Genomic DNA, 23738 nt, shown 5'->3' with positions numbered 1-23738 from the left:
TGGTGATCCTCCCCTACCACCCCCAACCAAAAAAATACAAAAAATTAGCCAGGCATGGTGGGGCACAACTGTTAAGTAATCCCAGCTACTCAGGAGGCTGAGGCAGGAGAATCACTTGAACCCAGGAGGCAACGTTGCAGTGAGCCAAGATCGTACCACTGCATTCCAGCCTGGGTGATAGAGCGACACTCTGTCTAAAAACAAAAAGCAAAACAAAACAAAAACGTTCCAAAAAACCTTCAAACTTTACTTAAGACATATACAATTTTTAAGGTATTATAACTCTGAAACAATTTTATGTGTATCACAGTATTGAAGTGTAAAACTAGAACAAAAATTTTTACCACATACATGTCAAAAATACAAACTAAAAAGTAAAACAAAATATTTAAATTTTAATAGAAAATATCAGGATTTTTAAATTTACTTTAAATAATTAAATAATAATTTATTAGTGTCATAATTTCAAGAGTTTTTCCTTAAATTCATGATTTTTTAAATTTACTAATTTTTATTATTAAAATAATTTAATAGTGTCATAATTACAAGTTTTATTACAAGTTTTTTCCTTAAATTCATGATTAAAATTTTTTTTTCTAGCTGCTCATTGAAATAACAGTACATACCAGAAACAATGAACATACACAGTGCTCAAATCTTAGTTTCCACTAAAATGAACCATGATTTCCCACAGAAATGGCTTAAGTCTGACACAAGCAAAGCACAAGATGAGCCAACGCTGTCTTGTATTAGAAGGGCAAGAAATACTTGGACTAATGGGATTTCAAAAGGATCAACAGCAATGCATGAGCTTTTCCTGTGCCCACATAGCATTAATAAACTTTGTTTCAACTTATAATGTTTATCTTTATCATGTGACACCATAAAATCCACTAGAGCTACTCTAAGTCAGCTAACACAGTTGTCTCAAACATATCCATCTTTATCTCCATCAACATTTGAGGCATAAGACCTTTCAACCCATGTAACATGTGAAAGTCACTGAACGCTTCATCCTCAAGATACAAATATTCATTCATAAGTTTTGCTGCCAGGAATAATTACTAATCGGGTTAAATTCACCTCTTCATGCCCCCTGGCCTTTTAGCAATTTTTCAGGTGGCCTAGCAGTGACTGAAGTAGTTTCAGGCTGGCATACTCCTTTTCCTATAATATACTGATGGCTCAATGCTAAATTACAGAGTCTGAAAATAAGATAAAATTTGTAAGGACACTAATAAAAGATCATTATTTTCTTTTCCTGGAATTAATTTTAAATAAAAATCCTTACCTTATATTTGGCCATATATAGTCAAACACTGGTAACAGTAGCTTTGTTTGAATGAAAGGAGTGAAAAGAATTTTTATTTTCTTACTTTTTCCTTCCTATATTCTCACTTCCTTTTTTAAAAATTTGTTTTTTCTTTTTCCTTTTAAGCAGCTGTCTACAAGCTATATCACTTGTTGATACTAAGTATATAGTAATTTGAAAATTAAGCTAGGGCTGGGCGTGGTGGCTCACGCCTGTAATTCCAGCACTTTGGGAGGCTGAGGCAGGTGGATCATGAGGTCAAGAGATCGAGACCATCCTGGTCAACATGGTGAAACCCCGTCTGTACTAAAAATACAAAAAATTAGCTGGGCATGGTGGTGCATGCCTGTAATCCTAGCTACTCAGGAGGCTGAGGCAGGAGAATTTCCTGAACCCAGGAGGCGGAGGTTGCGGTGAGCTGAGATCGTGCCATTGCACTCCAGCCTGGGTAACAAGAGCGAAACTCCGTCTCAAAAAAAAAAAATAAGCCATTAGGAACTTTTGTGTTTTTGTTTAAACAAAGTATCTTAACACATCAGATTTAAATGTAAAGAGTTCTGAAAATAATTAAATTCAATTATTTACCTGTGTGCTTTCCCTCGCCACTTGTAAGGCTGAGCTGAATCAGGATTTATTTCAATGGCTCTGTCACAGTCTCGGATAGCAGCATTTGGCTTCTGTAATTTGATGAAGACACTGAAAAATAAGTGTGATATTAAAAAGTATTTATTTCAGTTCATATCTGAGTCATGGCACCCCCCCTCAAAAAAAAGTATTAATTTCAATAAAGCTTTTGGGATCAACACAGAAGCAACTCTATTTAAACAAATGTGCAGAAATTATTCACCAGAAGATACTTTCCTGTTGAGAGTTCTCACCTGGCCCTCTTGGCATACAAAATGGCCAAGCGAGGATTCAGCTTGATGGCATCTGTGAATAAGTCAATGGCTTTCTGCAACTCACCTAAAGTGAAACAAAAGTTATCAAAAAATATTCAGAGGATAAAAATATTAATAAAGTTTTGATCTCTTATCCAGTTAAGTCTTTTACATTTTTCTTTTAATCAAGTTAAAAAAAAAAAAAAAGACAACAGTCTAATTTATACAAAAACTGGCTTTTGAAAGCAAATCTTACCACACCTATACTGTTAACTCACTTGAGACAGGACAATTTCTGGGTACATAAGCCCCTAACTAACAATGGAATAGCACACTCTTAAAATGATCCATACTGATTTTGTTTAACAAAAAAAAAAGGATAAAATCAATTTAAAGGATAAGGTAAATCAATTCCATTGATTTTCTTTTATCCATTAAATTAAAAAGCTAAAATTAAGCTTACAAGGGAAAAAGAACCCATGCTAACTTCACAGGGCTGATTTTAAAAGAAAATATACTCATTTGAATTCAAAGAAATGGTACAAAAATTTAAGACAACTAGAATTCCTAAAAGACCATAATCTATACTTTAATTCACTGTGTCCTACTCTCATAGTTGGCTTATTTTTTTTTTTTTGAGACAGAATTTCACTCTGTTGCCCAGGCTGGAATGCAGTGGCATGATCTCGGATCACTGCAGCCTCCACCTCCGAGGTTCAAGAGCTTCTTCTGCCTCTGCTTCCTGAGTAGCTGGGATTACAGGTGCCCACCATTATGCCCAACTGATTTTTGTATTTTCGTAGAAATAGGGTTTCACCATGTTGGCCAGGCTGGTCTGGAACTCCTGACCTCAGGTGATCCACCCACCTCGGCCTCCCAAAGTGCTGGGATTATAGGCATGAGCTACCAAGCCCGGCCAGTTAGCTTCTTTATTAATCCCTTAGTCATTCAACAAAGAAAACACATTATAGAGTCAGAACAGTTCTTTGCATGAAGTCTAATTCTTGGGGAGGCAAGACAAATACAGAGTATTTTTTTTTTTAAAGAGACAGGGTCTAACTCTCACATAGGCTATAGTATAGTGGCATGATCATAGCTCATAGCTGAAGTGATCATCCCACCTCAGCTTCCTGAGCAGCTGGGAATACAGGCCCACACCACTAAATCTGGCTAATTAAAAATTTCTTAGAGACTGGGCCTCAGTGTGTCACCTAGGCTACTCTCAAACTCCTGGGCTCGTGATGCTCCCACCTCAGCCTTCTGAGTAGCTCGGATTACCACTGTGCCAGGCCAAACACAGAAATTTTAAGATAAATGTTACAATTCACTGTGAAAGCTACTTAGCCAGTTAGCAAACGAGTGTAAAGGACTTGAAAAGAATTCACAAAAACAACATAGAAAAAATGCTCAGTATTATTATTTACGACTACAGATACCTATTACAGGTAATTACACTTGGATGTCTAATAAGCAGCTCAGACCTACCATGTTCAAGACTTTTTTTTTTTTTCTTTTTTTGAGACGGAGTTTCGCTCGTTACCCAGGCTGGAGTGCAATGGCGCGATCTTGGCTCACCGCAACCTCCGCCTCCTGGGTTCAGGCAATTCTCCTGCCTCAGCCTCCTGAGTAGCTGGGATTACAGGCATGCGCCACCATGCCCAGCTAATTTTTTGTATTTTTAGTAGAGACGGGGTTTCACCTTATTGACCAGGATGGTCTCGATCTCTTGACCTCGTGATCCACCCACCTCGGCTTCCCAAAGTGCTGGGATTACAGGCGTGAGCCACCGCGCCCAGCATTTTTTTTTTTTTTTTGAGATCAAGTCTTGCTCTATCACCAGGCTGGAGTGCAATGGTGCAATCTTGGTTCACTGCAATCTCTGCCTCCTGGGTTCAAGTGATTTTCCTGCCTCAGCCTCCCAAGTAGCTGGGACTACAGGTATGCGCCACCATGCCCAGCTAATTCTTGTATTTTTTGTAGAGATGGAGTTTCACCATGTTGGCTAGGATGATCTCGATTTCTTGACCTCTTGATCCATCTGCCTCAGCCTCCCAAAGTGCTAGGATTACAGGCGTGAGCCACCATGCTCAGCCAATTTTTTTTTTTTAAGACAGGGTGTTGCTCTGTCACCCAGGTTGGAGTGCAGTGGCAGAATCACAGCTTACAGCCTCAACTTCTTGGGCTTAAAGGGTCCTCCCAGCCTCAAGGGAACCTCCCATTTCAGCCTCTCAAGTACATGGGACTACAGAAATGTGCCATCACACCCAGCTAATTTTTTGTGTTTTTTTAACAGATGGAATCTCACTGTATTGGCCAGACTGATCTTGGACTTCAGCCCCTCAAAGTGCTGGAATTACAGGTGTGAACCACCACACCTAGACAAAACTGAAAAAACTAAATTTCTATTTCCAAACCTATTCCCAATCTGTATCTTCCCAACTAAATAAATGGCTCGCCCATACATTTAGTTCAGGAGTTAGTAAACATTTTCTGGAAAGGGCCAAATGAGAATTATTTTAATCTCTGCAGACAATACAATGTGCCATAACTACTCAATGATGCTGTTATAGTGGGAAAGCAGTCATAGTTTAAGTGCCAGACCTGAGATTCAAACCATAGCACTCTGGCTCCATACTCCACGATTTAACTACATTCTCCAAACAAAAGTACCTTCACCAACACTTGGTAGGGCTTGGATTCACAATCCCTGATTTAGAAATCTAACCTTTTATCCTTTAGGATATACTATAAAATTGCACAAATTCTAAAATTAGAACTAGGTTAAATTTACAGTCACGTGAACAGAGTTTAGAAAAAAATAAGAAAACAAAAACATGATTTATTAGGTAATAGCCTCCTCATTTTCATTTTGTTACATATTGCTGAGACGGTAAATTTAAAAATCGAAGGGGCACAGTTGCCTCCCACCTGCAATACTAGCACTCTAGGAGGCTGAGCTGGGAGGCCTGCTTGAGGCCAATTCAAGACCAGCCTGGGCAACAGGATGACACCCTATTTCTACCAAAAAAAAAAATATATATATATATATATATATAATTAGCCAGGCATGCACTCGTATTCCCAGCTACTCAGGAGGATTGCTTGAGCCAGGAAACTGAAACTGCAGTGAGCCATGACCATGCCACTGCACTCCAGCCTGGGTGGCAGAGTGAGACCGTCTCTTAAAACTTAGGTGGTAGGAAAATTAGCAAAAGTTTCATGTGAAAAAGAAAAGGAATGGTATAGAAGAGCAGTGGCTGGGAACAAATTGATGGGTATGAATTAAAAGCTGAAATAGGCGGGCGTGGTGGCTCACACCTGTAATCCCAGCACTTTGGGAGGCCAAGGTGGGCAGATGACCTGAGGTCAGGAGTTTGAGACCAGCCTGACCAACATGCTGAAACTCCATCTCTACAAAAAATATAAAAATTAACCAGGCGTGGTGGCACATGCCTATAATTCCAGCTACTTGGGAGGTTGAGGCAGGAGAATTGCTTGAATCCAGGAGGCGAAGGTTGCGGGGAGCTGTGATCATGCCTTTGCACTCCAGCCTGACAACAAGCGCAAAACTTTATCTATCTATCTAATCTATCTAAATAAATAAGTAAGTAAGTAAGTAAGTTGAACTGCGTGAAGAAAAGCTTTCCAGAAAAGCAGTAAAGCACAAGAAAAAAACATTCTTGGACAGTAAAGTCTGACTGGAGAAAACAAAGCTGGAGAAATAAAATACAGTGTTTAACTCTGGCAGGTCTATAATCCTCTAATGAAGATCTTAAATATGTATACAGAAGTTTGTCACAGGTTACAAGCAATAGAATAGTATAATAAAAAACAGCTCTAAGAAAAAATAACCTAGGGACAGTAAACAGAAAGTAATGAAGGAAATAAATTTTTCAGCAAAGTAAACTATTAAGACAACTGCAGTATAAAATAGTATAAACAAGTACTAAGGAGCTAAATTAATCAGGTGGTAGAATCACAAAATGTTTAAAATATGTATCAACTTGGAACATCAATACTGACCTCATTCTGAAAATAACTCCAAGTCATCTTCTAATCTAATAATGAAGTCCAAATGCACCTGAGCACTATACAATAGCATCTAGTCAACTATGGCATTGTGACACACTATCACACAGTTATAAAGATGTTTGCATGAAGTATTACTCATGCAGCCACAGTACCCAAGTTTATACATGATTCTTATAAATTATAACTGATTAATCATTATATTTAATACTACCATGGACCAGGTACAGTGGCTTATGCCTATAATCCCAGCACTTTGGGAGGCCGAGGTGGGCAGACCACTTGAGAATTTGAGAAATAAGGAATTCGAGACCAGTCTAGCCAACATGGCAAAACCCCGTTTCTACTAAAAATACAAAAATTAGCTGGGCACAGTACCACATGCCAGTAATTCCAGCTACCAGGGAGGCTGGGGCAGAAAAATTGCTTGAACCCAGTGGGTGGAGGTTGCAGTGAGCTGAGATCGCACCACTGCACTCCAGCCTGAGTGACAGTGAGCAAGACTCTGTCCCAAAAATTAAAAATAAAATTTAAATAAAAAAAAAAACTACCATAAAAAAAAGAACCTATTATTACCTTGGAGAGTTAAAAGTATATATATATATATATATACAAAAAAAATACTATCAGCACTTTCTCACTCTGATGGCATTTTCTCAAGAGGATCTAACATGCAGGGACTAGAAATAAGATTGGTATGTCTAGGAACATCATCTGTCAAGCGTATTACTATGTAAAAAGTTAAGAGTCACTGCTCTAATACTACCTTTTTTTTTTTTTTTTTTTTTTTAAGACTTTCACCTCTTTAAAGCCTCTTCTCAGTAGAAAAACACCATGATACAGTCAGGAAATCAGAGGCACTGAATCAAATCAGGATCTGTCCTTGCAGAGGTAAGGTAATTAATACTGAGTAATTTCAGTCTCTTTATCAATGAGGAAGGGGTGGCTGGATAATAGGACACTATCTTCCCCAGTACAGGATAGGTACATGTAAGTTCTCTTCCACTTTATCACTATTTAAGTTACTGCAATAAGGAAGACAATATTCTGACTCCCATAGAAATGTAGCAAAAAGATTACTCACCATCATTTAGGGCTTCAATAGCAGCCACTTTCTTATCATTTGCCTGATCCATCATCTCCTCTGTTATCTAGGAAGAAAATGAAAATCATCTTAGAATTAGTAGAGAGAGAGAGAGAGAGAGAGAGAGAGAAGGAAGCAATTCGGACTTTCTAGGCATGAGGCGCAGTCACAATTCCCATTTTCATTCATTCTTCTTTAGTCTCCAGAGAACAAAGAGACAATTATGATAACTGACTAGTGAGAAACTACACACAATGGGTTTTAACCTTTTATACTAAACAAATTTCACTCCTACACTCTGCCCTAGACAAGACCTATGCTTAACCTTCCATCCCAACCAAAGCATACCACCTCCTTCCTAGCTATCCATAAATATTAAACCTAATCTCCTCACAAAGAGATAACTAGCTCCTTTTAAGTTTGAATCCTTAGGCGAGAAAGGTCTCATTCCTTTGTTCCCACAAACAACCATTGAGCCCCCACACTATATAGACAGACCAAACACTGTACAAGATGCTGACAGTACAGAAATTAATTAAGAACAAAAACATATCATCTGGGCGACTGAGGGAGAGCCCATCTCTCAAAAAAAAAAAAAAAAAAAAAAAAACCAAACTGGGCATGGTGGCACATGCATCTGGTCCCAGCTACTCAGGAGGCTGTTAGGAGGATTGCTTGAGCTCAGGAGGAGGTCAAGGCTGCAGTGAGTCATGATTGTGCCATGCATTCCAGCCTGGGTGACACAGAGTGAGACCTTGTTTCACCCCACCTCTGCAAAAAAAAGAACAAAAACTTAGAGCAAATATCCTCCTAAAATGAAAAGCTCATCAGTTCTTTAATCACAGGAAAAAGATATATACACTCTATCACCACCAGTGTCTAAACTGAAGGTGCTGGCTAACTTATTAAGAAAGTAATTTGAGGCCAGGTACAACAGCTCACGCCTGTAATTCCAACACTTTGGGAGGCCGAGGTGGGTGGACTGCTGGAGTCTAGGAGTTCAAGACCAACCTGGGCAACACGGTGAAACCTTGTCTCTACAAAAAATAAACATAAAAAGTAAATATTAAATATAAAAATGACTTTTTCTTTATTTAAAGACAGGATCACCCTCTGTTACCCAAGCTCCAGTGCAGTGGTGCAATCATGGCTCACTGCAACCTCCATTTCCAGGGCTCAGCCTCCCCTCCCATGTGGTTTGGACAACAGGCTCACACCCAGCTAAATGTTTCACTTTTTTTTTTTATAGAGACAGGTTTTCATCATGTTGCTCAGGCTGGTCTGGAACTCCTGGACTCAAGCAATTTCCCTGCCTAAACCTCCCAAAGTGCTGGGATTAACAAGCCTGAGCCACCACTACTGGCTGCAATTTTATTTTGAATGTAATGCAGGACACAGGACATAAAATCTACATTTAGAGGAAGAGGATGTGTGTGGTCTAACCAGACACCTTCCAAAATAAATCTGGAACTCCAAATGCCAATACCGGCAAGCATAATGGTATAAACCTATCCTACAGAAATGGACAGTTGAGTGGTGAGATTAAAAGAACTTCCCCTGAAAATTCAGAACCACAAGTCAGCCTTTCATTTGGAATTCTTTTTTGTTGCTGTTGCTGAGATGGAGTCTTGCTCTGTCGCCAGGTTAGAGTGCAGTAGCGCAATCTTGGCTCACTGCACCTCTGCCTCCTGGGTTCAAACAATTCTCCTGCCTTAGCCTCCTGAATAGTTGGGATTACAGGTGTCCGCCACCACACCCAGCTAATTTTTGCATTTTTAGTAGAGACGGGGTTTCACCATGTTGGCCAGGGCTGTCTCGATCTCCTAACCTTGTGATATGCCCACCTCAGTCTCCCAAAGTGCTGGGATTACAGGCATAAGCCACAGCACTTGGCCTCATTTGGAATTCTTTACTACCAAAGTAATTAAAACAAACAAAAAAACATCATGCTGAGAATTTCAAGGGGACTTTGAGTTGGTAGCACTGATTCAGACCTGACGGAAGCAATCACCTTCTTACCTAGGCCTCAAAAATTTTCTACAGGTGAAGTTCCAAACAACCCATTTTCAAAATATCACACAAAACACACACACCATAAGTAAACAAGGTACCTTAATGAGCAAGAGCCATGAAAAATAAGAGTAAGACCAGCAAAGAGTTCAACAAGGAATTTAATGTGTTTATTAAAAGTAAATTCTGAAAATGAGTAAAGAGCAAAAGACTTATAAATATCCAAGTAGACTTCAAAAAGATCTGAAGTACCAAAATGAAAAACACAAGCATTCCAATTCAAACATCAATGGAACAGAGAAAGCATACAGTGCTTTTCAGCAGAGAGTAATAAAGAGATGAAAATTAATAAAGAAAAAGTCTAACATATATCTGTCCAGGGATGCAGAATTAGAGCATAAACAGAGAGGAGGCAATATTTGAATGAAATAACAGCTGAAAATTTTCTAGAGCTAAAGAAAGTTAACCCTAGAATTTGATGCTCAATGAATCCTAAGCAGGATAAATAAAAAATTATAAACCTAGACACATCGTCAAATAAACAATACCATCAATAAACAGAACACTTAACCTTTAAAGTTTCCTTTGGCAAATGGTGACAGAAAGTACTTATATCTGTTCTTGACAAAAATGCACAAGACAAGTTAAGTGCAGTGGCTTATAACTGTAATCCCAGCACTTTGGAAGGCCAAGAGTTTGAGTCTTTGTCTCTACTAAAAATTAAAAAAACTAAAAATAAACTAGCTGGGCATGGTGCTGCATGACTATAGTCTCAGTTGCTCAGCAGGCGGAGGCAGGAGGATCATTGAGCCCAGGGGATCAAGGGTGCAAGGAGCTATGATTGTAACACTACACTCCAGCCTGGATGACAGAGTGAGACCCTGTCTCAAAAAAAAAGCACAGGACTTAGGGGGAACATTTTAGTAAGTTATTAAAACATTTTAAAAATACCTAAAAATTAGGCATATCTCATATTTATGGATAGTTAATCTCAATGGTGAGGAGATGTATCTTCTCCCTAACTTGATTTAGATTTAACACAATTCTAACAAAATGGAAAAAGCTAATGGGAAGGGGGAGACTTGATGGTCTATTCCCAAAATTTACTTGAAAAAACAAAAAGCCAAGAATAGCCAAAAGACTCCTAAAGTTTTGGGAGTCCTTGTTCTACAAAATGACAAGACTTAGTATCAGATGATGTGGCATTAGTGAACAGGAAAAAATTAGACAAGCAGAACAAGAGAGTCCTCAAACAGACCCACAGTATATGGAAACAGTGTATTTTAATATTGGTGGAACAGGTAGATTAAAGGTGAAAGCTAAGTGTATAAAATTTTCAGAGGAAAAAACACAATGCACTACAGCAATTATAACCTTAAAGTAATAAAGTAGAAAATATAAAATACTCCTCAATCTACCTGCATTAAAAGATACTATTTTTGAAACAACATAAAGATGAGTAAAGATGACTCACAAAGCAGTAGAAAATACATGTAGCACTAGCAACAAATTACTAGTATCCGGAATACTGAAATGAAATACAAAGCGGCAGGGCGCAGCGGGCCATGCCTCTAATGTCAGCACCTTGGTAAGCGAAGGTGGGTGGATCACCTGAGGTCAGGAGTTTGAGACCAGCCTGGCCAACATGGTGAAACCCGGTCTCTACTAAAAATAAAAAAATTAGCTGGGCGTGTTGGCTCACACCTATAGTCCCAGCTGCTTGGAAGACTGAGGCAGGAGAATTACTTGAACCTGGGAGGCAGAGGCTGCAGTAAGCCGAGATTGCGCCACTGAACTCCAGGCTGAGCAACAGAGCAAGACTCAGTCTCAAAAAATAAACAAACAGATAGATAGAAAGATAGAAATACAAAGCAATAAGAAAAAGATCCAGCAAAAAGTGGAAAAAGGGTTTGAACAGGACTTCATAAATGCTGGTGAATAGCCAATAAACATTTAAATATGCTCAGCCTCATTAGGAATCAGGAAAATGCAATTTATTTATTTATTTATTTTTTTTTGGAGATGCTCTGTCACCCAGGCTGGAGTGCAATGTCGTGATTTCAGCTCAATGTAACCTCTGCCTCCCAGGTTCAGTCGATTGTCCTGCCTCAGCCTCCCAAGTAGCTGAGATTACAGGTGCCCACCACCATGCTCAGCTAATTTTTGTATTATTAGTAGAGACAGGGTTTCACCATGTTGGCCAGGCTGGTATCAAACTCCTGACATCAGGTAATCCACCCGCCTCAGCCTCCCAAAGTGCTGGGATTATTGGTGTGAGCCACCGTGCCCAGCCAGGAAAATGCAAATTAAAAGCCACAAAAAGATATCATTTCTCACAAGACTGGCAAAGATGAAATCTGACAATATCAAGTTTTTAGGATACAAACCAATCTTTCAAAACTGCTATTACTATCTTAAGAGTGTTTCTCAACCTCTTTTTTATCAGACACCAAGGAGCCTTTTTAGACATATTTTCCTCATTTCAACACCCCCAATTTTAATACCACAGATATACTACATAATATGTTAACATTCTGAGTCTTTGGAAGACCACTAACCGCTGTAATATGTAGAATGTTTTTCAAACCATCCTCCCAAGAGCCAATTTTCACTCCCTTGAGGCCCGTTATGACAAAACCATTTTGGAATACAATTTGGCATTAGATATTCCATTAAGAGGCAACTCCACTAGCAGATATGTATTTTAAGTGAATTCTAGTAAATATGTATTTTAAGTGAATTCTATGTTACAATGTAAGCAGTCAAACCAGATGCAAATTTAAACAGATAAAACATAAAATAACAGAATTTCTTTTACTTTTTTTTTTTCCACAAGTATTTTAAGTAGTAAAATACAATGCTTGCCTAAATGCCTCAAGCCAAAGACAGATTTACTATGCACTTTTCCTGGAAGAAATGTCCTGGAAGAAATGATTTTCATGTCATATAATCATTGCAACAGCAGAATACTTCACATTTCTTAGAACAAGCAGGAAATCAAGTCACCTAACTTACCTCTGCATTTTCATCTCCCATTTCTTGAGGGGTGTCAGTGTCTGCTTCAATCACACCTTCATTATCAATTTCTGCCAAAGTTGAGAAAATGACAATAAGACCTGCACTGTACAATATAGTAGCCACTTCCCACAAGATTAAAAACTGATGTACTTACTATGTCTAGTGCAATTAATAAACTGAATATTTTAATTAATTTAAATTTCAATGTTGATGCATTTTAAAATATGTTCCCATTAAACATCTCATTGCTTTGGTAAGACTACACTTTATGTTAACTGTCACATCATGTAAGTTATTTATCAGGTTGTACTGGGATTGTTGCCATGTGCAGTTCCTGGTATTACAAAACATACACATAAATATACTACTAATTTAGTCACTGTCAACAAACTGATTCAAATAATTTTTTTCTACACACAGATACACTACATCTTTTTCAAAAATACTTTATGCAGGTAACACAAGCTACAGTGATACTTTAATGTAAGTCATAAAATATTTTAATATAGTTATATTCATTAATCTCGTTTTTAAAAATAGTTTTGGGGGGCATAGGATCTTACTATGTTGTCCAAGAAATCCTCCTACCTCAGCCTCCCAAAGCACTAGAATTCCAGGCATGAGCCACTGCACCTGGTCCCTAATTATTTTCATTTTTAAAAGTAGCATGAACATATTTTAATTTTAAAATAAAGGTTTATTACTGATGCAGAATCAAGTACCAAGGCTAGTTTTTAAAATAAATTTAGTTTCCATATATATAGCAGTGACCAAGGCTAGCATTTACAACCAAAACAGTAAAGACTGAAGAGCAGTATCTTGCAAGTTTCATGTTAAATGACGAGTGTAATTTGTTGCAACAGAGCAAAACAAGAGTTATATATACATAAAAAGCCATTTAAAAATAAATATATTTGCAAATAGATAATTTGATGTTTCCTTAGTCAAAAAAAAAAGAAATTAAAATCAGTCACCTAAAATCAGAATTAGTGTACAGCAACAACAACAAACTTGTGATGCATGACTGACAAATAATACATATATTTAAGGTGTACAATGTGCTGTTGTAACCTACAGGCATACTTCATTTTATTGTGTTTCACTTTACTGCACCTCACATAATGAAATGATTCTCACCCATCGTATTAATAACCTATCCATCTCATATATTTATTTATTTTTGCTGAGAACACTGAAGAGCTAGTCTCTTAGCAAATTTCAAGTATACAGTATTAGCTACAGTCATCAGGTTGTACATTAGATCTCTGGAATTTATTAAGAATAAAACTCAAAGTTTATGCCCTTTAACAGAGTACAAAAAAAATTTTAATCCATTTTTAACAGGAACTAAGCTTGTCTATCAAAGTTTGATTTGTACACAAAAAAGAAAACACTTTTGGGTGGAGACAGTTAAAAAAATTATTATTGCAGTCTTTGAAATTGGTAGAAAGACTTAAAAAGGCATTTTATAACAAGTAAAAGATCTTCAATGAAGCACTTGAACAACTGCCAATAGAATGTAAGACCTATCTAACAATAGCAAAGATCATTTGATTCAGGCCAGGGGTGGTGGCTCACATCTGTAATCAGCACTTTGGGAGAGAGTTTGAGACTAGTCAGGAGTTTGAGACTAGCCTGGCCAACATGGTGAAACTGTCTCTCCTAAAAATACAAAAAAATTAGCCAGGCATGGTGGCACATGCCTGTAGTCTCAGCTACTCGGGAGGCTGAGGCAGAAGAATCACTTGAACCCAGGAAGGAGAGGTTGCAGTGAGCTGAGATTGCGCCATCACTCTCCAGCCTGGGTGACAGAATGAGACTCAGTCTTAAAAAAAAAAAAACAATTCAAAATTTGAAAAATTTCAAGTACTTTTCTTTAGGTTCTGTAACATAAGAGATTACCCAATTAATAAACTGGGGTATACTTATACCCCAAAAGACTTCTAAATTCATGAAGAAATGCTGTCAATTTGTGGCCAAAAACCAACCAACCAAACTCATAGCACAGATATCAATTCTTCTAAATATCAACTAGTTTTATCAACATGGTTTTAAGTGCTAAACAAATATTCTTTGGCATTCAATTATTCAGTTACTGGAAAACTTTTGGCCAGGCAGGTTGGCTCACATCTGTAATCCCAGCACTTTGGGAGGCCAAGGCAGGTGGATCAGGAGTTCAAGACCAGCCTGATGAACGTGATGAAACCCTGTCTCTACTAAAAAAAAAAAATACAAAAATTAGCCGGGCCTGATGGCACACACCTTTGTAGTTCCAGCTACTAGGAGGCTGAGGCATGAGAATTGATAGAACCTGGGAGGTGGAGGCTGCAGTAAGCTGAGATTGCGCCACTGTACTCCAGCCTGGGCGACAGAGAGAGACTCTGTCTCAAAAAAGGGAAAAAAAAAACAAAAACAAAAAAAAAACTTTTCAAGTATGTTCAGAACTTGAATATGTAACCTAACTTTTTCTTTTCTTTTCTTTTTTTTTTAACTTTTTCAAATACAAATGTTATAAAATCTGAATTATTTTCAATGAAAATGTTAACATCTGAATTGAGGGGTGCTACATGTGTAAAATATCCTCTGGAGTTTGAATTCTTACTATTAAAAAAAGAAGGAAAATAATCTGTTAATATATTAATTACACATGTCAGTTTTCAACCAATATAACATTAATATCTGAATTTATTTCTTATTTCCTTTTACTTTCTAAAACGTGAATACTAGAACATTCTAAGTTTCATATGTGCCATTATATTTCTATTACACAGTGTTGGCTTAAGTCACTTTAATAAAAATCAACAAAGGATCCTATCATAGGTTTTCAAATACAAACCAACTACCATCTCCTCACCTAGATCACTTTCCTCACTTGATGGTTCGTCTGCCTTTAAGTCTTCCTCTACCTTCTTACTATCAAGTTTTTCTTCCTAGCAAAGGGAAGGCAAACAGTATTATCAGTATTTAATAATATACCCAATATTTATACTAATTTCTACAAGTCTATGTATAAGCTGTTCATATGGCCAGGCACAGTGGTTCACACCTGTAATTCCAGCACTTTGGGAGGCCAGGGTAGGTGGATCATTTGAGGTCAGGAGTTCAAGCCCAGCCTGACCAACATGGTGAAACCATCTCTACCAAAAATACAAATTAGCCAGGAATGGTGGTGCACACCTGTAATCCTAGCTACTCGGGGGGCTGAAGCAGGAGAATCACTTGAATGTGGGAGGTGGTTGCCATAAGCTGAGATCATGCCACCACACTCCAGCCCGGGTGACAGAGCAAGACTTTGTCTCAAAAAAATAAAAATAAAAATAAACCCTGTTCAAATTGTTTGAACATTAACAATAAACAGTTTACAGATCATAAATAGCCTCATGTCAACTCACATTATGTTTTATTGTCTAATTTAGTGAAAACCTTTACAAGGGTTTTTGAGTTTTGGAACTGCAAATAAGAACCTGTGGAACTATAATAATAAACAATGAAAATTCTAAGAATGTAAAAGTGCACATATTACAGAAAGCAAAATTTCCTTCCCATCCTATAAGTAACCAGCGTGATTTCTTGTATATCCCATTCTAGAATAGTCTCTACATGAGACAACTCTATACTTTGTCTTTCACATTTAACAATGTTGTGTATCTTGGAAATTATATACCATTATCAGCGTACCTTCATCTATTCACTCAACTGTGTATCATTAACCATTTTAGGTTGCTTCCGTGTTATTTAAAAAATGAGAACTAAAACCTACCTTATCACAAAATATTTGAGTCCCTATAAAATGTGCAAAGTCTAGGTATTCTAGAATGTATTGAAAAGACCAGTAATAATTCTAACTTAGAATGTTTTAATAGATTAAATATTAACTTTGCCTTCATACACATTTGACAAATGGCAAAATATCCTATCTAGGGCTCAGAAAATACCACGCTAATAAATGACCCTTCTAAAAAAAGGTAACTACTTTTGGGCTTTTGCTTAATTTTCTCATTCTCTTTCTTAATAGGCACAACCTCTACTTTAAGATCCAAATAGATAAACAATGTTTAAGGTTCTAAATAATAAAACAGCTAATTTTCTTATCAATTTAAGACGGCTAATCAGAGAATTTGCAAAAAAAAAAAAAACAAAAACAAAAAACAAAAAACAGATATGAAGGCAGAAGAGAAATAAAAAGCATTCTTGGCTGGGTGCAGTGACTCATGCCTGTAATCCCAGCATTTTGGGAGGCTGATGCAGGTGGATCACTTGAGATCAGGAGTTTGAGACCAGCCTGACCAACATGGCGAGACCCCATCTCTACTTAAAATAGAAAAATCAGCCAGGCATGATGGCTTGCACCTGTAATCCCAGCTACTCAGGAGGCTGAGACAGGAGAATCACTTGAACCCAGTAGGCGGAGGTTGCAGTGAGCCGAGACTGTACCACTGCACTATAACGTGGGTGACAATGGCAGAGAACTTGTCTCAAACAAACAAACAAATAAACAAACAAAAAAACAAAACATTCTTAAAAGTGTATTTTCCCCTTCATCCCTCTCTCAACTTCAGCTACTGGTAACCTTCTCCAATCTTACACATCCTTTCAGCAAATACGCTAACACAACATGATTCACATTCAGAAATATCACTCAGGTAGTAGAGCAAAAAAACTACATTACTGACCTGGGATACTTTTTCATTTACTCTGTAAATAATAAATAAAGTACCTACAATGCAGATGACACACTGTAAGACAACAATGAAAACTATAAATGCATAACATCACTGAGCTTACCACTTAGAGCCATACATGTAATTTTTATTGTCAAGTATTCTAAAACACAGTGAACATTCAACCCTAAATTTTCAGTTCTAAATCAGATTCCAGAGAATTCAGTCTACAAAGTTTATAAAGACAAAGGGATCTTACAAGATCTTATTTCCAAGTGATCTTGGGGAATCAGGAGTGATAACTGGAGAGCAACAGTTTAAAAACCCCTAAGAAACCTTGTAGTGCTTTATCACAAAACATACAAATGAAATTAAAACTTACCTTGGTATTTTCTTCCGATTTAGCTTTCTGAGTAGCAACTGGTATTTTACCTCCCATACTTGAAGAAAATGAGAAAAAAGATATTTGTTTAGAAAATTAAAATTCACTATTAAGCAACATATTTATACCTAAAAAATGTTAGACATTTACATGACTACACCTTTTCAAAATTTACAAGTAAACTCTCAATTAATCTGAATGCTGTGGCATTATGATGATTATGTTTTTTCCAGCTTAAAATTTTATTTATTTTGGCTGGGCACAGTGGCTCACACCTGTAATCTCAGTACTCTGGGAGGCAGAGGCGGGTGGATCACGAGGCTAAGAGTTCAAGACCAGCCTGACCAACATGGTCAAACCCTGTTTCTACCAAAAATACAAAAATTAGCCAGATGTGATGGCACACACCTGTAGTCCCAGCTACTTGGGAGGCTGAGGTAAAAGAATCACTTGAATCCAGAGTGGGAGGTTGCAGTGAGCCAAGATCACACCACCGCACTCTAGCCTGGGCAACAGAACAAGACACCGTCTCAAAAAAAAAAACAAAAACAAAAACAAAAACAAAAAACTGGCCAGGCGGGGCTCACGCCTGTAATCCCAGCAGTTGGGAGGCCGAAATGGATGGATCACCCGAGGTCAGGAGTTCAAGACAGCCTGGTCAACATACTGAAACCCCATCTCTACTAAAAATACAAAAATTAGCTAGGCATGGTGGCTCGCGCCTGGAATCCCAGCTACTCAGAAGGCTGAGACAGTAGAATGGCTTGAACCCAGGAGGTGGAGGCTGTGGTGAGCCAAGATGGCACCACTGCACTCAAGCATGGGCAACAGAGCAAGACTCCATGTTAAAAAAAAAAAAAATTATTTTTAGGCTACTGGTTAATGAACCCCTTTCTTTGCCTCAATGAGTCTAATAAACAATTTATAGCTTCTCAGTTATTAAACTGATAAGAAAAAAAAATTTACAGCTTCTCTGTGACCTTTCCCAGAGGAAAAGAGGCAGATATATAACATCCAATGACAAAATCATTTGTACAACCTGTTAACTTAGAATTCAACTCAGTAGGTATATCTGAATCCAAAATTTGAAAACTGAAATTTAGTAAGAATTCAATTAAATTCAAATATGCAGTTTATGAAATAATTATGTATCATAAAATAATTCAAAATGTTTGTTTACTGTGACAGACATCTACAAGGATTTTTCTTACTTATATTTGCGTGCCTCTCATATTATAGATTTTCTCTTTATTACCCTCTCAACCTCATCCATTAATACTTCCTCTTGGCCTTACAAACCCTTCTTTCTCAAATAGTCCAGGGCAACACAATCCATCAGAAGCAAATAACTAGAAGGGGAGGAAAAAAGATACTAAGAATCAGTGCTATACGTTGCATTTGGTGCAGACCCTACAGCATATGGGCTACCTGCAACAATCCAGTGACTAAAATGTTTGATAGATTTAAGAGCACTCCACAATAGTTGGAAGCAACACAGACGTTATTAAAATTTACCTTAAAAACAAACAAAATAAGATCCCAACATGGGGGGAAAAAAAGCCATTAACTTTTATGTAAAACAAGGGGATATATTAACTTTGAAAGTAGAAAAGGGTTGGCCAGGGCCAGGCGAGGTGGCTCATGCCTGTAATACCAGCACTCTGGGAGGCCGAGGCGGGCAGATCACAAGGTCAAGAATTGAGACCATCCTCATCAACATGGTGAAACCCCGTCTCTACTAAAACACAAAAATTAAAAAATTAGCTCATATGGTGGTGCACATCTGTAGTCCCAGCTACTTGGGAGGTTGAGGCAGAACTGCTTGAACCCAGGAGGCAGAGGTTGCAGTGACCCAAGATTGCACCACTGCACTCCAGCCTGGCGCCTGGCAACAGAGCGAGACTTTGTCTCAAAAAAAAATAAATAGATAAAAATAAAAAATAAAAAGGGTTGGCCAGGCGCAGTGGCTCGTGTCTGTAATCCCAGCACTTTGAGGTCAAGACATCAAGACCATCCTAGTCGACATGGTGAAACCCGGCCTCTACTAAAAATACAAAAATTAGCTGGGTGTGGTGGCGCACACCTGTAGTCCCAGCTACCTGGGAGGCTGAGAGAGGAGACTGGCTTGAACCCAAGAGGTGGAGGTTACAGTGAGTCAAGATCATGCCACTGCACTCTAGCCTGGCAACAGAGCAAGACTCTGTCTCAAAAAAAAAAAAAAGAAAGAAAGAAAGAAAGAAAGGAAAAAAAAGAAAAAACAGAAAGAATTGATTCTTTATAATTAGAGTTGTCATATCCACATTTACATTCATTTCAATTGGGTAGAATTCATGATCATAAGGGTATGTGTAGGTTGAATTTAAATGGCTATCGGTTTTCCGAAGTTCTTTTAACAATTTACATTTTTATCAGCAATGTATGAGAATTCCAACTATTCCACACCTTGGCCAACATTCAGCTACCATCCATCTTAAAGACTTTTTTTTAGCCATCCTGAAAGGTGTCTATTGGCATCTCATTGCAGTTGAGTCCCTTTTCATCTATTTACTGGTCATCTGAAAAGACTTTTTCGTGAAGTTCAACTCTTATGCAGCTTCCTAATAAATTGTCTTTATTTATTTGAAGGTGCTGTTTGTATATTTGGCATATGAACCCCTTGTCAGCTTTATGTGTTGCTAATATTTTCTACTACCCTGTGGCTTGCCTTTTCTCTCTCCTAGAGTATCATCTGAGGATCCCAATATGAAGCAAAAGTATAAATGCAAAGTAGCAAATGGAATGAAAAAGAAACAGGATTTGGAATTTCTTATAAATACCATTCAAACAAGAAGAATGTGCATACTTTTTCCATTATGTTTAATATGATAGAAAAACATCTGTTACTCAGTATCCTTAACAAGGAAGCTCCCATGTCAAAAATAAGTAAGATTATATGATCCAAAACATCCTAATTTGCAATTCAGCGAAGTAAAATGATTTAACGTTAAGGAACAGGCATACAGACACAACAAAATTCTTTTCTATAGAAAAACTACTCTACAAAAGAGCAAGGCAAACACTAGTCCTTTGTAGTTAAATTTTAATTAAGACACAGGGTTTCTTATACTGTATTCTTCCTAAGTTTCAAAATGCAGCATCAGGAATGTATTTAGGGTGATATCCAGACATAGTATAGCTTACAGTACACTAACTTTGGGAAGTGATATTCCTGCCAAAAAAATGAGACAAAGCCAAATTGAGAGAAAGTCTATAAAATAACTTGCCTATAATATTCAAACTGTCAAGATTATCAAAGTCAAGGACAGACTGAAGAACTGTTTCAGGATGGAGACTAAGAGACATGATAACTAAATCCAACACATAAATCTGAGGATAGCATGAATGCATCAGTATTAGTTTCCTGAGTTTAATACTTTTTGTTTGTAGGAAATACACACTCAGTGGTGTCAGGGCATAATGTTGGCAGCTTACTCTCAACTAGTTCAGAAAAAAGTTTCTTTGTACCATATCTACAATTTTTCTCTGAGCTAGAAATAGCTGCAAAAAAACAAAAAACAAAACAAAACAAAGATATACTCAAACTAGATTTAGTTTCTCACATCCCAAATTGTAGTTAACTAATGTAAGAAAATACCAACTCAAAGGCACAGAAATTTCAATTAATGCTTCCAAGACTTAGAACAAGCTGCTTTCTGGCCAAAAACTGCCAACTGGACTTTGGTACTACAGGCTTTTATGTTACACAGTCAAGTAGGATAAGTGTAGAGACCTTGTCACATAGGATCACACAAAACTTCATTCATAATTCTCTTAATTTGATAACCTTCTAATCTGCTTTGTGCTATGGTTATTTATGCACATGTACAAAAAATTGATTGCTACACTCTAAATTCTATATTGAGGGTAGAAATGCATTCTGTTCATTTACAATATTTAGGAAAAGCCATGTGCCATGCACTGTGCTAGGGAGAATACAAAGATACTCTTCGATCTTAATTACCATCAAATAAAGCCATAAAAGCACATACAAGATACTAAATTGTTAAACGGGAGAAAATAGTGTGGGATAATGCTTCTGTCTCTAAAAAGGAGAAAACAAAAATATCTCAAAACACAGCTGTTGAAAAGAACAGTCTCCCTGGATCCTCACTGACAACTAGTTCAGAAAGACTGTTCTTAGTATTTGTGCAATTTAAAAGGGTTGTTAAACTAATAAATCCTTGCATTAAATAAAGCTAAGCTATAAACAATGCTAACAATACAGCAAGTAGGCAAATGTACAGTTCTTCAACAGCTAAGCATGTGAGAAACTGAAATGTTCTCAACTTGAGTAACCCTAATAGTAAGATCAGGCCTAGAAATACATCTGGACCTGGAAGTCTCCACATTCAGCCCAATCTGCCGTAATCTCAAACTGCAGACTGATGAAGGCAAAGAGAGAAACACAAACTCAAAGCCCTCAGAGTTTATAAAAATCTTAAACACAGAAGCAAAGAGAAAAACCTAGGCCAGCACGGTGGCTTATGCCTGTAATCGCAGCACTTTGGGAGGCCAAAGTGGGCAGATCACAAGGTCAGGAGTTCCAGACCAGCCTGACCAAAATGGTGAAACTGCATCTCTAGTAAAAATACAAAAATTAGCTGGGCATGGTGGCACGTTCCTGTAATCCTAGCAACTTGGGAGGCTGAGAGGCAGAAGAACTGCTTGAACCAGGAGGCGGAGGCTGCAGTGACCCAAGATCTTGCCACTGCACTCCAGCCTGGAGATAGAGCGAGATTCCGTCTCAAAAAAAAAAAAAAAAAGAGAAAATGAGCTTCTACATTAAATATCTCAACTTAAGTTCAGAATCAAGTCCCTACATATGCCATGATACTTCACCCCACATTTTTTTTTTTTTTTTGATTCAGAGTTTTGCTCTTGTTCCTCAGGCTGGAGTGCAATGACCCGATCTTGGCTCACCACAACCTCTGCCTCCCGGGTTCGAGCAATTTTCGTGCCTCAGCCTCCCAAATAGCTGGGATTACAGGCATGCGCTGCCACACCCAGCTAATTTTGCATTTTAGTAGAGAAGGGGTTTCTCCATGTTAGTCAGGCTGGTCTCGAATTCCGAACCTCAGGTGATCCACCCACCTTGGCCTCCCAAAGAGCTGGGATTACAGACCTGAGCCACTGTGCCTGGCCCGCTTCACCCCATACTTAAGCCACCTCAGGATGCCACAAGAATGTTAAGTGGAATCAGAAAGAAAAACTGGAATTACCTATGTTAAAATAAGTATACGACAATTTGTTTTGGGGGTTTTTTTTGGAGATATTGCCTGACAAACAAAATATTTTGCAGACCTTAAATCAGAATTCTCTACAAAGGCATAATCACGCCAGCAGAAGTCAGGACACTGTTCTTGCACATTTTTTTTTAAGACGGACTGTGGCCAGGCTGGAGTGCACTGCCGTGATCTCGGCTCACTGCAACCTCCACCTCCTGGGTTCAAGCGATTCCCCTGCCTCAGCCTCCCAAGTAGCTGGGACTACAGGAGTGCACCATGACACCTGGCTAATTTTTTTAATTTTAGTAGAGACGGGGTTTCACCATGTTGGCCAGGATGGTCTCTTGTCTCCTGACCCCGTGATCTGCCAGCCTCAGCCTCTCAAAGTGCTGGGATTACAGGCGTGAGCCACTGCACCTGGCCAGGCATGTTTTAATTTTCTCTTCTGTGTCTCTTCTTCCTCACTAGTAAGAATGGAACAAAAACACTGTATCCACTTAATCTAAAGTGGAGCCAGCTATTTCTTCCTGTGATATTTATCTACTTTACCTGGAATTTTAGGTACAATTTATTAACTGCAGGTTCTTTCCTATAATAAGGATAAAAGCATACAAATATCTTAAGAAAGGCTTTTGGATCATCAAGTTCCTCAACAGAGAAAACAACTAAAATCCAGCCCTCAATTCCTAATCCTGACATTTCCCGGTTGAGGAGCCTGCAAAATAGGCTTCTTAGCAATAGTCATAAAGTTTATTATTAACATAATACTATTAAATGGTCTCATAATTTCATATTTAAGTAAAAATTTTACAGTAGATAATTGGTAGGGAGATAAAGACTGAAAAACTTCTTAGAGGAAAAATATATAATATACAACGTTGACAGATTTTTAACAAGTTTTTTCCTTAGAACCAGCTTGTTGTTAAGAAATATTCTTTGAGCTATTTGGTAATCACGAGTTCATCTTCCCATATAAAAATACCAGGCCGAGTGAGGTGTGGCTCACACCTGTAATACCACCACTTTGGGAGGCGGGAGAGTCCCCTGGGGCCAAGAGTTCAAGACAGGTCTGGGTAACTTAACGTGACCCCCATATCTAC

At 37.9% G+C, this 23738-nt stretch overlaps 1 protein-coding gene across 1 annotated transcript in view; it reads right to left on the bottom strand.

Moving 5' to 3' along the window:
* ST13 (ST13 Hsp70 interacting protein) overlaps positions 1–23738 on the bottom strand; it is a 35371-nt gene that overhangs the window by 10259 nt on the left and 1374 nt on the right. Inside the window, exons 2-7 of the mRNA XM_021668722.2 lie at positions 17375–17432; positions 15186–15261; positions 12329–12399; positions 7304–7370; positions 2191–2275; positions 1898–2008 (exon numbers count right to left, since the gene is read on the bottom strand). Of these exons, the coding sequence (XP_021524397.2) occupies positions 1898–2008; positions 2191–2275; positions 7304–7370; positions 12329–12399; positions 15186–15261; positions 17375–17432 (468 nt within the window). The remainder of the gene's footprint in view (positions 1–1897; positions 2009–2190; positions 2276–7303; positions 7371–12328; positions 12400–15185; positions 15262–17374; positions 17433–23738) is intronic.

This window comes from Aotus nancymaae, unplaced genomic scaffold (genome assembly GCF_030222135.1).
Source record: "Aotus nancymaae isolate 86718 unplaced genomic scaffold, 86718_ANA_hifiasm-v0.15.2.pri h1tg000076l, whole genome shotgun sequence".
NCBI lineage: Eukaryota > Metazoa > Chordata > Mammalia > Primates > Aotidae > Aotus > Aotus nancymaae.
Note: the sequence above shows the minus strand (reverse complement) of the source record. Positions and strands in the feature narration are given on the sequence as shown.